Source organism: Cuculus canorus, chromosome 3 (genome assembly GCF_017976375.1).
Source record: "Cuculus canorus isolate bCucCan1 chromosome 3, bCucCan1.pri, whole genome shotgun sequence".
Lineage (NCBI taxonomy): Eukaryota > Metazoa > Chordata > Aves > Cuculiformes > Cuculidae > Cuculus > Cuculus canorus.
In genome coordinates this window covers 119,121,633-119,137,847 of record NC_071403.1, presented here as the reverse complement: position 1 = coordinate 119,137,847, position 16,215 = coordinate 119,121,633, and the positions used below count along the sequence as shown (strand labels likewise).

Below are 16,215 nucleotides of genomic sequence, written 5' to 3'. Positions count from 1 at the left end.
AATCATAGAAGTACTTAGGTTGGAAGCCACCTTAAGAGGTCGTCTGGTTTAATTGCTACTCAAATCAGGGCTAATTTCTACATTGAATAAATTGATTTTCAGAAGAAACTGCAGTGAAAAGGCACACGCTGGTTTAAAAGAAATGTGTGAGAACGAAGGACTGCTCACACTCAAGCTGAAAATTCCTAGCGGAAGTCAAAAAATGGCCCACTCAAAGCAGTCTGTTACCTGGTCATCAGAACATCTACTGGAGTGTGAAAACCCAGGTCCAAATTCTCACAGTCTGGGTGAGAATCTTAACCCTAGGCACTATTCCAGTATGTAATCTTCCTTCTCCTTCTGCAGCCTTTTACAAAAATCTCTAAAAGATCCTAGTGTTTATCCCATTGCAGGGACACCTTCCCATCTATAAAAGGTTTATGGAATGGGGAAACACTTTCTCATCGATTCCTGTTGATAAAGACAGAATGAAGACCTAACTCATTGATAGGAGAATCTGTTTGAAGAGCACACATCCTTCAGCAGTTCCTATAGAAATAAGTCCACAACCAGCTGAGTGTGTAAAACAGTGACAAGAATCAGGAGAAGCAGCTCTTTTCAACATTAGAGTTTGTAGGGAGAGAGGAAACTCATACAGCTGTGAAGAATCAATCATCATTTTATCTATCATAGATACTTCATTCACAATCACCATGAAGCCATCTGGATAATACACTGAACATACTAAGGGTTCTTATCTTCACCTATAATTGTCTCCCATAGGAGTTCTGTTAGTTCTGGGAGGGAAATGGTATCAAAGTTTTAGCCTGGCGACGCAGTGTAAAAACCTAACAGAGTATAATAGAGCTTTATAGACTTAATAGACTTTTTGCCTTAGGAAAAAAACATGGATTCAATCTAAAAGCAGAAAGGCATAAAACTCTGCAAAGGACAAGCAATGCATAGTTAATAAAATATCTGGGAAAGGAATAAAATATCTGTGACTGGCTGAGGTGGTTGAAATATGAAATAGTTGATTAACTTTAGAAAAGGATCAATTTTGAAGTCTCTAACGAGTGAGCGTCAGGGTCCTCTGTGAAGGTCTTATTTCTTACAAGGCACTAACTCAATTTCCTCTTCTGATTAGGTTATTATTAGCTACATCTCCCAATTAAAAAGTATAACTGATCACTTAACCACATGTCCTGTGGACCCATTTAAAGTCCTTGACTACTTATTAAATTCTGTTGACCTTTCAAAGTCAGAGCTTGTCATTTGGAAACCTGACAGGAACTTCAACATAGAGAGTGTTGCATTTACCCCAGAGGACACTGGGATGTATAAACATTCGCATCCTTGCAGAAAGTCAGTCCAGGAGTCTTGAGGCACTCAACAACCAAATTCTGCCTCCCACATTCCCAGTTCTTATGCTGGTAGCTGCTCTGAGAAATCATGTTCATGGCTTGTGGGAGAATCTGCCTCATGGATGGCTCAAAATATTAGACCAGGGAGGTGAATCTGAGCGCATAGTCGTTGGGAATCAGCGCAGTTCACGGGTGATGTGCTCCTGGCACAGAGCTGTGGGGAGTAAGAGGGCTGTGCCACCTGAAACAGATGCCACCTCCTCACAGTCACTAAGTTCTGCCCTAGGAAACACCTCTTGAAGCTGCCAGTTCCCAAGGTTCTGGCTGATTCCAAACTGGTTAGGGCTGCACTTCCCTGGCACAGACAGAAGATACTGTTTTCTTGAAAGGAAGTGAAAAAGAAGAAAAAAGAAAGGGTGAAATACACAGTAGCATTTCAGACTCCCAGAAGGCTCGCTTAAGCTTGATCACTGGCGAACAGATACTCACAATGTTTCCGGGCAAACTGATAGAAATCTGGATTAAAAAAAAAATATAGAAAGTGATGTTAGAGGGGACACAAGTCCCTGAAAGTATTTTCCGTCTCACAGCATTGCCACCTCAATCTTAGCCAGGATGAACCAAAGCCAGCTGCCTCTCATCCAGACGCTGACAGCTCCCAGGCACTGGACAATGGTAAGGACTGCGACTGATAAAAAGAAAACACAGAGCTAAGCATCATCCATACATCTTCTGGTACTTCAACCCATAACAGCCTTATATAAATATTGAAAATAACCGAGGCAGCGTAAGAGAGCTGAGACTGGGAACGAATGTGCATTTTTCTCTCTCACTCTCCCAGGAAGAACTGGCCTCCTACAGATCGGTCACAATCTGGTCCTAAGCCTGCTCTAACTGTTACAGTCTGGATATAATTCAGTCCAAATGCAAACATTTGTATTAGTGGGTTTCATGTTTCACCCTGAAAAATTAAACACGCTTAAATGGCCTCGGAAAGGTGGCAGTGATATTCAGCAAATGGCTTACTCAACTCTAATCCCCCATGCAGTCATTTGTAGGGCAACAGAGATTTACCGTGATTAAGATATTTGCTAAGGATAATATCCCTTTTATTACTGCCTGCTTTCAGAGACACTGGCTTAAATATAACTCAATAGAGAGAAAGGAAGGAGGGAACAGCTGCAGGCTTTTCTAGACACATTTTTAAAGGTCATTATATGACATGGTTATAACATAGCTAGAACAATTGGGGAAAAACAATTATAAATGCTTCTGATGGAAAAAATGGCTCGCTTGAACAGTAAAGTGAACAAGAAGACCCATTGCAATTACAGGATGTGTTCAAGAACACTGAAGTATTGACATGTAGTAAATACATTTATCTCAGTGTCTTAAGGATACTTTCACCTCTGGTATACGATTTTCTGAATGAACATAACTGGGAAGCTCTAAACTAAATGTCAGCTGGCTCAATCTCTATGAGATCTTAGACATAAAAACTCCTGAAAAGATTATGCATCAAACAAAGCGATTAATACCTTGCCTAAAATTATGTTTTCCAACAGAACTTGTGGAAAAAAAATATTAAATTTTGCTAATTAAAACACGCGTGCGTCACATAATCAATGCATAGTTGACCCTGTTTCCCAGATCAAAGAGCTAGAAATACATGGAAAGAGAAATCTTTCTTACAAAATCCTAAAGGATTTAAATCTCAGAACTCGGGATCTGAGCAAAGAAACAGATTTTGTAGGAAACTGAGATAATCTTGCCTACTTCCTTATCAGGCCAGGACTGATTCACATAGAAGAATATCCTACCTAGTTTATAACTGTTAAATTAATGAGACTGTGCACAAGATGCCAATTCAGAATGAAGCTGCACTCCACGTCAGTCAGTAACCCGTGTTCAGCCCAAGTTTTGCCCTGCTCACCCTCTTCTTTGTTAGCTGTTCCACTGCATATCACACAAAACAAAGGACATTTCCTGCCTTGAAATTCATAACTCTTCATTATATCCAGCAGTTCTACCAGTGCTTGTGTTCCTTTAACTGATAAATGGATGTGTTTAACTATCGGGTGGGGTTAGCATTGGGCTGTGAAAAAGGGCACAGGGACAATTCACTTTCTCACCCGGCCACTCTCCCCAGAAGAACCGTGTTAAGGACAGAAGTAGTATCTCCAATGCTATGTGCCACTCCTCCTATCCACATCTACATTGGGGCCCAGCAGGGCAAGGGAGGGGATTCCACCCCACTATTCCTCTCTTGGGAGACCTCATCTAGAGTTCTGTGTCCAGTTCTGGAATCCTCAGCATAAGAAGGAGATGGAGCTGTTGGAACGGGTCCAGAGGAGGCTACAAGGATGATCCAAGGGCTGGAGCACCTCTGCTATGAGGACAGGCTGAGACAGTTGGGGTTGTTCGGCCAGAAGAAGAGAAGGCTCTGAGGACATGTTATAGTGACCTCCTGGTACCTGAAGGGGCTACGAGAAAGCTGGAGAGGGGCTCTTCACAAAGGCATGGAGTGATAGGACCAGAGGCATTTTCTTTCACTTATGACATGCACCTCATATCCAGGGTTCCAGAGCTTCCTCCTCTTCAGCATGAACCTGCTACCAATGACAAGTTTCCATTCATCTCAATATTTAAATAAATCTGTATCAATCAATTCAGCATTCCCTTAGGCAGGATTGGGCAGAGGAAACTTTTCCAGGACAGCAAAGGTCTCTAGAATCCTCAAGTACAGCATTTCCTCTGAATCCCCCAGAAGCACTTAAGCTGTGAGCTACCTGGTTATTCCCTCATTTTAACAGCTAGGATCTGAAAAGGATCATCACCTTTCATCTGGAGTAAAATTAAGTAAGAATATCACAAATTCATACATTTGCGTGGAAATATTGCACCTTTTCCTACTATTTCAGTTCAACTTTCTCTTTGAGAAACTTTTTGTGAAGATGCTGCAATTTAACTTCTAAAAATTGAAGCGTGCTGCCCTCAACAGCACGGAGGGCACTGCTTACTTCTGCAGGAGTTCATCTGAAACTCTGAAAGCTACAGCTTTCAGATGGATGACAGTGCAGAACTGTATCAAACAGGCAGTTTGCCAACTCCAGAAGTACCCTGAAAACTCAAGAGTGCCAAGTTCTGGAAGTTTGAAAAACCATTTCGACAAGTAAGAAGATTGTTCTTTGCAAATGACCTTGTCAGATTCCTTTAAAATTACACTCCTGATGCCCTCGTCCAATTTGCAACGTTTAAAAGGCGCCTTTCCCCACTGTCACTTTCATTAGTGTCTGAAGTAGTCGTCTTTTATATTCTGCTGCGAAAAGGCTGGCAGTGTTACAAATTAAATGCTACATTTCATATCCAAAGTAGAGTTCAGATGCACCTAGTTGCACTTTCCTGTTGGACAAACAGAGGTATATGGTTATCTAAGAAGGAAAAAGGGAACAGTATCAACACATATACCCCAGACTGTGAGATGAGAGTTAAACAAGACACCTGGGAGCCCAGTACAAATTTAATTCTCATTCTACTTATTCCACTAAAGAACTTGGGTTGATTTTCTGAAGCCACTGGGACTTACTGACACTGTCCCACCATTTCTTAGTCCTGCTTCCAAGGACCCGAGAACCTGCTGGCTAAATTTCAGGGAAAACAGTCAGAAATGTTAAGATGGCGACTGTAGTTAAGTCCCTATACATTTTGTAAGAACTGGTTGCCAGTTACAGAAGAGAATCAAATCCACGCCAAAGCTGGCTGTCCTTGTTGAACTGTCCCACCAGACAACAAGCATCAATGTATAGCATGACAGAATCACAGAATAGTTTGGGTTGGAAGAGACCTTCAAGATCATCCAGTCCCACCCCTGCCATCAGCAGAGACACCTCCCACTGGCCCAGGCTGCTCCAAGTTCCATCCAACCTGGCCCTGAACCCCTCCAGGGATGGGGCAGCCACAGCTTCCCTGGGCAACCTGGGCCAGGGCCTCACCACTCTCATGATGAAGAAATTCTTCCTAATGCCCAGTCCTAATCTGCCCCTCTCCAGTTTATACCCATTCCCCCTCGTCCTGTCACCACAAGCCTCTGTGAACAGTCCCTCTCCAGCTTTCTTGTAGCCCCTTCAGGTACTGGAAGGTCACTATAAGGTCTACTCTGAGCCTTCTCTTCTCCAGGCTGAACCCCAACTCTCTCAGCCTGTCCTCATTTGGGAGCCCTCAGATCATCTTCGTGGCCTCCTCTGGACCCGCTCCAACAGCTCCATCTCCTCCTTATGTTGAGGATTCCAGAACTGGACACAGAACTCCAGATGAGGTCTCCCAAGAGAGGAACAGAGGGGCAGAATCCCCTCCGTCACCCTGCTGGCCACACTGCTTTTGAGTGTCCAGTTAGCACGGATTAAATCTGGACTAGCTAAACCATATGAGGCAACATAGGAAGCATGGTTGAAACCCTTTGTTACTGCAATGAAAAAATGGGAGGGATGCACTAAGGAAAAAGATTTCCTTAGTATCACTGCTCACAGCACTTTTGTTCTTCTCTTCCAGTGGTGGTGCAAATATGGAATGATGCTGCTTAAAGTTAATCTTAAAGTAGTTGAAAGGGAGAATTTAGTCTTATATCATTAAAATGGTCTTCTCCAAATATTAAAATAATGGTGATAATAAATCTGAAATGAGCATTAAAGGGATACCTGACTGATACTTTTACATATAATCCACGGGTTGCCTAGAGCATAAAATAGTAGAAAATGAGGCTTACTAGATTAAAAGATTGTTCACTAACATCATAAATAATTAAACATGCAGTAGTCCCTCAATGTCTTTGCCTGAGAAGAAAAAAGTGTAGCTGGGAGAAATACAGTTACCAAATTCCCCACATTCATCACAGATGCTTTAGAAGTCCCAGTTCCTGGAGACGTGATTAGGTGACGACCTCCCGTGCCTTTCAAGTAGTCAGAGAAACAAGTGCATGTCTGAAAAGATGCACCATTAGTGTGATGAAAAGTTGAAAATATCAAGAGACACCCATTTTAAAAATGCATAATTAATCTGCAAACCAAATGTAGGATCATTATAGAAAAAATATTGATGAAATCCACAGTACTGGTAAGAGTTCATTACCATGTCTCTACCCCAGAGAAGAAGTACTCTCCTGTGTTTTTTCCAAGAGAGATCTATTTGAGGAGAGCAACTCATCTATGTTTTCTGTCTTGAGTAAGTCCACAGACAGAACACTTTGCTGTACTCTAACTCTACCTCTCTGTTCTGCTTACTCTCAGAGACCTACGCATGTGATTTAAACAGTGAATTCAACATTTCAGATCCAAACTTTCACAAAAGTAAACCTTTGCAGCACCTCAATTTGGTTTATTAACTTATTGTTTCTGGGACTCGTTTTTCTTCTCAGGGTTCTTCACTAGATGCCAGAAAGTCTTGAAATCTATTGTTCAAAGCTTGCAGACCTCTACCACGGTAGGGCCATGCTGAAATTTAGATGTATGGGTTTCATCTGGAAAAGAAACCTGATTTTGTTATATTTATTCTGGTTTATTGCCCCAAGGACAACCCCTTGCTCTTCTGGGGAGACAGCTCCCTCATCACTTTGTTTCTGGCAGCTGCTGAAGCCATTCATCACACCTGAAGCACCATCCACAATGCAGCCTCCACCATCAGCAGGGAAAGCTATCACAGGTCCTCAGGACACCTACGGATGGGCTGATCTCCTGAAGTACCCGAGGGCAAAGGCACCTTCCTTCTGGCAGTGCTATTAACTCACTTGTCCCAGTACAGAAAGACTGTGATCTACTCTTTCCTTGTCTTTCACCAAAATGCATGGCTTAAAAGGGTTTTATTACACTTGTTTTTTCCCTAGGACCCCACAGAAAACTTAATACCAGTGGGCAAAGGGGATCTATAAAAGTCACAGCTCTGTGATTTATACAATGCAGGCAGATTTCAGAATTTGACTGCTCCAGTAGTTTCTGGATATTGGAGACCCAGCCTTGGCAAAGGGAATCTTTCCACCTACATCAGCAAAAAGCATCCTGGTCTTCACTGGCTCCTTATTATGTCAATCAAGGCTGAATAATGAGGTTTGAAAGAAAAATGAGCATTTTTTTTTTTAATCTTTTTGTGTTTCTTAACTCTCCCAGGTCAGCAGTGGTTTCCTTCTCCATGGCGGCAGGGGCTGACAATAATCTCTGCATTCACTGACAATGAAATCACGCATTCCTCTTAATCCCGCTCCTGACAGCCGAGTGATTAGTGTGCTACAGAGATAGGGCTATTTGACAGCGCCTGAAAATCTCTGTGCATCAACAGCTTAAAACAATATTAATCGTTAGCATTACAGTTCCTCTGACCCCAATCGCAGGCTGATGGATCTGTCCTCTGTTATTTATAGCATTCCTTTATTTACACCTTTTCATCACCACAGCGTTCGCTGCCTGAGGTTTTATTGCCCTTATAAATTTCCACTCCCTGCACCACCTTAACAGTTTTGAAATAATACAGATAAGCAAGAGCGAGCTAATGAATGCAGGAGGTAAAAGGCTTATTCTGTTGCCTCAGCGGCTGGGCCAGAAGGATGTGCCCATTTAACAGCTTTCGCTCCATCACATTGCCTTGGAAAGCCTGGCCTACCAAAAAGCCATGCAGCAAACAATACAGTGAACTTCTGCCACCAATAAACCTGTCGTACAAAGGAGATTAATGCTTTTCTGAAAGGGTTTATAACTACGGAATTACCAATCTATCCCAGCACTAAAATCAATCACCAGCATGAAAGGGATCAGAAATACATTTCGGTTCCTCTTTGCTCTCCTCTGAAATTTCCACAAAAAATTCTGCTTTACAAACTCTTTCTATTGCCCTCTGCTTTCACTCGGAGCATTTTGCAAACTGCCTAGAGAGAGAAAGCCTTGAGGATGTGTGATGTGACCAGGCTTTTCATGTCGTATTCAATGAATTTAGCAGAAAAGGTGCAATCCTCAGCCTAGTGAAGTCAATGGCAAAGCCCACACTAGATTTCACACTGAAGGAAAGGATTGTAGGGAAATTAAAAGGCAAACAAGATGCATTCACTGCAAGCCTAATTGGTCCTTCTAAAATATCCTTTCCATACATCTCAGCTAATCCAAATGAAACATGACAAGCAGACCAAACCAATCCCCCAAAAGACGTAAGGCAGCTTCACGTTCACCAGCCACTGGGAACGCCAACACAGACGATGACTCCTCGGTTCTTTGACAGCTGGAAAAGTTTGCCACAGGTAATGGTATTCTGCTGTTTGTCCGGGGTTTGAAGTACCACTGACAAAAAAAATCCCACCAAAAGGCAGACACTTTTGGGACACAGCGCAGCAGCTCCATCACTATATGACAGAGGGTGCAAACTTGAAGATGACATTTTTAACAGAAGAAGTTCTAATTGGAATGAACTCCTCATTTATTTTAAAATTCAGCTGCTTTCTAAGTAAAATTGCTCAGGGCTGTTAAGAAAAGTGAAGTTATCTGAGAAAGATTTTGGCAAGGACATCAGGATGGGCATTCCCATGTTTTAAAAAACATCATTGCTATTTCACAACAACTAACTGAGCCTCTTAGATTAGAAATCAATCTATGGTGGAGAGAATGACTGCCTTCTCTCTTCAAAACTTGTGACCAGGTCGATTCTCAGCACAAAGGTTTCCCCATAAATCAAAGCTACTGGTTCTGAACTAGAACAAAGTGACCTCCCTCCACCCTCGCTCCTCCTGCTAACCCCACACAAACTTCTGGCACTTCACCCTTTACCAACAAACACAAGTTTCCTTCCCACATGAATTTCTCAGAGCCTTGATGTGCCTTTCACCAATATGTTTTTGTACTGTTACAGAGGGATTTGAGCTGCAATTGGAGCCCAGGTCACAATCCAGGCTTTCCGAAACTTCAGAGCTTTTAGGCTTACATTTGTGAATAGAAAGGAGAGCAGTAAAGTTTAGATTTACATTTTCTTACAACGCTGGAATGATTAATACAAAGAGCCTTCACACCCGCCAGCCTCCAATTATCACATCCAGCTGCTCCGTACAGCTTTTTAAAATTAAATAAAAATAACAATAATTAAAAAAAAAACCCCACTGGATGGAGATTATCTTTCCCAGAATCCTCAAGTCCTAAACTAAAGTAGCAACTGCCTGATACAAAAGAGGGGAAATATCACTACAGCATTATAGGAGGCTGCAGCTGGGGCTATTTAGAGCTGGGAAAGGGATGGTGCATCCAGGACAGCATGGCAATGGCCAAGGAGGAGACAAGAGAAAGGTACTACATGGGACACTCACGTGGGAAGCCACATAAGGGAGGCAGAAGCCCACCTTTCTCAACAGCACTGAGGGCGAATGGCCACTCAGGCAACACATCTGTCCCTTTGCAGAGACAGGCAAGCACTTATGTCCTCATTTTGTTCACAAGCATCGCCTCTTTTGGAATAACAAAGGCAAACAAAAAACCCAACCGACCAACCAAAAAGCTAGTATGGGTAAATAGATGCCACACAGAGCAGATTTATCCCTGCTTGTACAGCACAGAGCAGCAACCAGCGTCAGTAAAACCAGCTTCAGCGGTATTGCTGGGGTGCAGAGAGGTGAAATAATTTCTTCAGCATGACTTGGACAGCCCCACAGATCCTGTTCCCAGCCAGGATTAGACCATGCAGCCCCTCCAGAAAGTCTGGCACGCAGAGCAAACATTTCTTAGTTTACAATAACACACGATCTTCCATGGTTCTCTGTCTCTGAAGTCAGGGGGATGAACAAATACCAAAGTGTTCAAAGAGTATTGGTGAATCCAGATTTCACTAAGAGGGAATTCATGTTAGACCAATTAAGCAGCATGTCAATTCCCTCTAATTATATGTTCCTGCTGCCTACTTGGTAATTACACTTAATGTGTTTAAATCAAATCAGTGTGTTACCTGAGAAATAATTGGATTTGTGTGCATTTTTTTAATGATCCTGAAAGGTACCCTGGAGATTTAAGTCCTCTGTGCGTTCAGGGCATGATCTTAGGCTTCAGTGTGCTTTGGGTGTGGATTTCAGGCTACACTGGCCCCAATAAATTAAATGCACCAGTTTTCTGGTCCTGAGACCTAGAGGCATTGGACAGCCCACCACCCTACTCATCAACGTTTTTAGCCTTTAAAACAGAGTGGTTTCACCTAAACTTCCCACTGGAAGCCATCAGTGCTAAATGCCAGGCTACATTTATGCTAACAGAGAACAACTCCAGGTTTCACTGTTACAGCAACACCTCCCAACCCTGACCTGCAGGGACCCTCTAGGGGCTCTCTGCTGAGGGTGTCCATAGCAGAGGCACCTCCAGATTTAGAAACAATGCTCTGCTGAGATCTGCACTGTGCTTCTGAACATCATCCCAAAGATTGGGCAGGTTAGACACTAGGTCCCACATGCTATGGGAAAAGAAAATAAAAGGTAAGCCTTTACACACTTAGATGAACCTTGGCCCTCAAATCACATACAGCAAGAAATGTCTCACTTGACCATAACTGAGGCAGGATAGGGCATTTTATTGATTATTTCTGATATCCTTAAACATCTGTACCTTGAAATTAAAATAATAAACACACAAAGTGTATTTATTTATTCTCAAGCACAGAGAATACTTTAGGCTGCCAAATAGTCCCATGCACACATCTAAGTCCTTTATACGCAAGATGAGTGTCCACTGGACCCCAGATCTACCCACTGGATCACAGGGGACCATGATTAACCCAAGACTTCCCCGAGACACACAGGCCACTGAATTTCTCACTGCTTCTACTTAAGCAAGCACTTCCCTGAAATATTTCCTTGAATTTCTAGAAGAGGGGAACCACAATGTTTCAGCACCCAGATTCTGCAAGAGTCTTCCCAACTTCCAGTGAAAGCAATCTCAGAGCAGTCAGGAGAGCAGAGATGGCTTCAATTGCCCCCTCCTCACTGGAGTCCCACCATTTGGAAAATCTGGGGCTTTCAGTTTCTGCGTGATTTACTGTCCTCCATCTCCTTGAAATTCTGCCCATGAGAAACCCAAAATAGCACCTTTGCCTTCTGAGTGAACCCCACACAGCCAGTGAGCATCGAAACCACTAGATCTGAAATACGACGTAATGTCAGAGAGGCATAACTGCACTGACAGTGGCTGGAGGGAATGACTGCACCATCTAGTTATTCTTCAGCATAGGTACAAGTAAATGCCACTAACTTCAGTTTTGCTTTCTTTCAACGAAGCCTTTCATTTTAGATAACTACCTCTATTCAGGGGCCTTTTGAGGCTCCAGCATGACTGAGAGTCGGAGGGCTTGGCCGTCATTACTTTATGCTAAAGATGTCCTGTCCAGACTCTGCAGGTCTCTTCCCAAAGTGCCTCTCATACCTGTATACAGGAAAACTCACATTCATTTTACCTAGGTAGGCACTTATCCAAGGGATCTATTTCAGTAACATGGTCACATCGGCCTCCCTTGATAGGCAAAGGAAGGAAATAGATGTCTCTAGAAGAAAATTCAGACCTTAAGTGGTTTCTTATGAAAGTACTTCTGTCATGTCTACTGTTGAGAAGGACAAATTCAGAAACAAAAACACAGTCCAAAAAGATTGCATCTGTCTTTTGATAAAGGTATGGATTAATCCATGTGCCAGGCAGTGTGAGCTCTCAACAAGGACTCCGGTACTCTTTGGTTACAATTAAGTCCGCTTAGACTTTCCGGAGCAGATCAATGCTCACAGGACCACAGCTTTTGAGATCAACTCTTTAACATGAAGGTCGTACACTGGATTCATTTACAGCTCATAAATCACACTCAACTATTCAATACTCAAAACAGCCCACCAAAATTTCTCATGGTCCTGTATTTTGCATTCTATGGATCCATCTTTCTCCAGTCCTTTCATTACCCTTCTCCCTACAACAGGGTGAAAAGACTTACTAAATAGTTATTGAACTGACTTGAGCACTAGATTATGTTTCTGACACTCAAAATTAACATCTCAAATCACCAAGAAAGTCCTGGAATCTCTGTGCAACGCTAATCCTCCCATCTTTCAAACCTTGCTATTAACCCAGTAGGTACTGGTTAGAAGTTTGCCCAGCTATTAAGAAACAATAATTTGTGTCAGGTTACCCTGTTTCACCCCACAAAACTGGAGCTGCCTGAAAAATGTCTTGGGGAAATGTTTTCAAGCAGCTTCCCCTGCTGTCTTTCAGGAAAAATCACTTATCCAGCACACACGCAAACTCCTTCTTTTCTAGCATATCTGTAATTAGCAAAGAATGCCAAGCCATAAATATTTATGCACAGATGGGATCCTGAAGTACCTTCAGAAGTTCAGCACAGGCCTGAATAGTGAGATTACTCAAGAGAGCTTTGATACACAACCTGCAGGTTTAGGAGGACTTGTCAGAACACCCTGCTAATCACTCCTCTCTCAGGGATGCACTTCTCACCCAACAAGGGATGTTTCAATCACTGACAAAAACACCACAAAAAATGCAGGTGCTTCATTACCTACTTTTCATTTGAATTCCTCACAGATCTTGCCAGATCCCTTCGCTTCATTAGCACAGGTCTCTGCGTGCAAAAAGACTTCTGTGCTGCTGGCAGAGTCAGAATGATACTGCTTTTGTTTCAAACCTTTTCTGACATCAGGGATGTTTTTCTTCACTGTGCAAATTTTCTTTTATTCTCCCAAAATTTTGTCAATATGATGCTGATACCATGTTAGTTACATCACCTAAAAAGCTCGGGATTAGGCTGGTCTGAAATGCCATGTCCAGACTATTAACACCAACAGAGTGAGGGCCTGCTCTGGTTGAAATCCACTGACACAGTTCGGCCACCATCAAACTCCATCTGTCTCCAAATTAATGTGTCTGCTTCCAAAGTGCCAATGGAGAACAGTGCCCACACTGTGCTAACTCCCCCAGTGGGACCAGGAATTGGCCAAGATGGTGTTGGTCATCCTGGACCAAAACTGCACAGCGTGCATGACTGCATTCCCACTATCCAGACACCAGCCCCATTCCACTTAAACACAACTAGTGAGATCACGCAAAACGCAGATTAATGTTTCCCAGCCTGATCTGGGAGCAATTTGAAGTTGGCTTATGGCATGGTGAGCTTCCTCTTGCACCAGCATCTTCTGTGCCTGCCTCAGGCATCCAGATCTGAAGTCTTTGCCTGCAAAGAGCTCCCACTTCTCTCTGGAAGGGCAGACAGAGAGAGGAAAAGTCCCCCTAACCCACCAAGACAGGGAGGTGGCTGCAGATGGGAGTGGAAGCAGCCCACCCACTGCCAACAGCGTGAGCTCAGTGTTGGCAAAGGCTTTCGCTGGCACCTGCAAAAACAATCTGCAACTGGGGCTGCCAGTAAGGAAAACGGAGCTGGAGCAGCAGCATCCCAGCAAGGATGCAAGCAAGTGGGAGAAGGGAAATGCTCAACATCCAGGGGGTTATCTTACACCAAAAATAAAGGTGGAAGGGAACCAAAAGTCCTCAAAGGCCTCTCTGTCAAGTATCAAGTATGAAAATGCTATGGTCTTGCCAGAGCAAATAGATTCAAGAGCAAGATACTTACTTGGCCTGCACTTGTACCACACGATGAGGTACTTGCCGGTTCCAGGGCACGGATCCGCGCCGAAGAGCCGACTATTGACGAGAAACTGGCAGCTCCGCCTGTCCTGGCACTCATCCAGCATCTTCTGCAGCCAAGGATGCACACAGACACGCACAAGAAACAGAGAAACAAAGGTACTTCAGTATCTCCACCACCAAAGAGATCATCAAAAGGAAACCAGCTCAAAAACAGCAAGGCCACCTTTGCCTCCCCAGCTGTCCACAGCACAAAATAGGCAACGGTGCTCAACACAGCAGGTACCAGAGGAGCCATGGGCTGGAAGAGGACTCAACCTGGCATTGTTTTAAGGAGCATCATGTCTTTCTCTTTAGTGGATGCAAAAGGACAGATTTGCACGGTCACAGAGACTGTAAAACGTTGACATGAATTTAATCACTGTACAAGATAGTGCTGCCCCAGGAAAAGCAGCTTTGAGGATATGGATTAGCTAAAAACAGAGACAAACTCTGCCACCACCATCCTGCTTTAGAATTCCCTGGAGATGCACAAGTTCAACCACAGCTTTCAAGAGAGTTCTTGACTCAGTGATATAAAAGCTTTGGCAATTGCCGGTATTCCAGTTCCAGTAGTTGTGGTGGGAACACTGTTATACAGCCAACTTAGTCAGTTTTTAATAGCGCTCACTCCTCTTGCCCCATGACTATCACGTTCCTTTTAGCTAAACTCAGCAAGGGCCTGCAAGGCGGAGGGCCCTCCCACCACTGGCATTTTGGGTCCTATCCCATTTTCTGCACTGCTTTTCCTCTAATGCTTGCTCCCCACTTTCCCATTCATAACACTCATAAAAACTCCATCTCAGAATCCACAGGGGCAAGACATTCTGTCTCCTGCTAGAAAATAGCTTCATTAAGGAAGATTAATGATTTCTTTTAACCCTATGAACCTCTAAAGCAGAAGAGGGGGGGGAAATATTATTAAGTAGGGCAGTAATTAAGTTTTAAATTCAGCTGGATGGCTTTGGTGGTATTTATGTACTCCTGTAGAGCCCCTAAAGTGCTAAAATTACCATAATGTTTGCCTGACACATATGAACCTGTCAGAGCATTTTGAGACCAGAGAGCAAGGTAATCCATCAGCCTCACTAAGACCCTACAATACAGCTGTGAATTCCAGTCCCAAAACAATTAATTTTCACTTGCAAGGAAGCTCTGGAAAATCTTTTCTCAGGAATTCCTGTAAAAATCCCCTGGTCTATTTTGTCTTCTCCCTCCTCCCTTTTCTTACACCCACCTCGATACTTGGGCTTTCCCACAATCCCATCCCCGTGTCATTAATATAAAGGTTGTTCCTTCTCTATCAGGAGCCACTCAAACCGATTTTCTCTGCCTCAGTGACTACTCGCTATTTTTGAGTTGTCCCTAAATGTAATATAGATAATCTTTAGCATTTTAACTCTGAATGTCACCCTCTGAACAACAGCCGTTCCAGTTGCCTCATTTGAGGTTGCTCACAACTTCCTAAAGCTTTCACCTTTTGGGCTGACACATGCAAGAATTTGTGCCTGCCTCAAGCCTGACCTTTATTTTAAAGTTCAAACCAAGACAACTGAGGCTTTTCCTAGCGAGCAGAGAACATATGCTGTTGTTTTCCACTAACAAAGGTAATAAAATTCAGGCATCTCGTTTCAAAATACAGGGCTTAGGACGGAAAGGCTGTGAAGGAGAGGTTAGCCCCAACTTCATCGTCACATTTAAATGCATAGAAACAACATATTCTTTCCTCTAGGCTCATAAGGGTTGACTGCTCACTCAGCATGTGAAATTTAATTTAATGCAAAATCCAATGGGTTGCAAAGGAACTTAAGCGAGGCGTCTACGCAGATACCTCTTTTCATCTGACAAGGCAAAGAACAACTAGAACAACTCTTGAGTGCTTCACATAGGTGAGAAATCCGCTCCAAATCATTGTACACCTGAAAGGATTTGCTGGTACCGGAGAGCCACGGCTGTGTTTACACCCAAGCAGTGCTAGGAATATGAAGCAAAGGGAAAGAAGCAGAACCCGGAATGTCTTCTTTCCCACAAGGGAAGCTTTCTCCCTTCAAAGGCAGCACTTAGGGTTTTGGTCCACAAAGCACATTCATAGCACGTGGGTGGGGGTTCCTAAAGCCTTCAGTATTGCATAATAGGTGCTATTAAAACTGGTAGGAAAATCACCCTGGGTTTCAGCAAAGACTCAGTTAGACCAACAAGAA

General features: G+C 43.2%; 1 protein-coding gene across 4 annotated transcripts in view; it reads right to left on the bottom strand.

Moving 5' to 3' along the window:
* Positions 1 to 16,215, bottom strand: part of EVA1A (eva-1 homolog A, regulator of programmed cell death) — a 208,062-nt gene that overhangs the window by 125,060 nt on the left and 66,787 nt on the right. For 3 of the 4 annotated variants that reach the window (XM_009560443.2, XM_054063340.1, XM_054063342.1), the window contains exon 3: positions 13,962 to 14,085. In XM_009560443.2, the coding sequence (XP_009558738.2) occupies positions 13,962 to 14,085 (124 nt within the window). The remainder of the gene's footprint in view (positions 1 to 13,961; positions 14,086 to 16,215) is intronic. The other variant, XM_054063341.1, reaches the window with a different exon arrangement.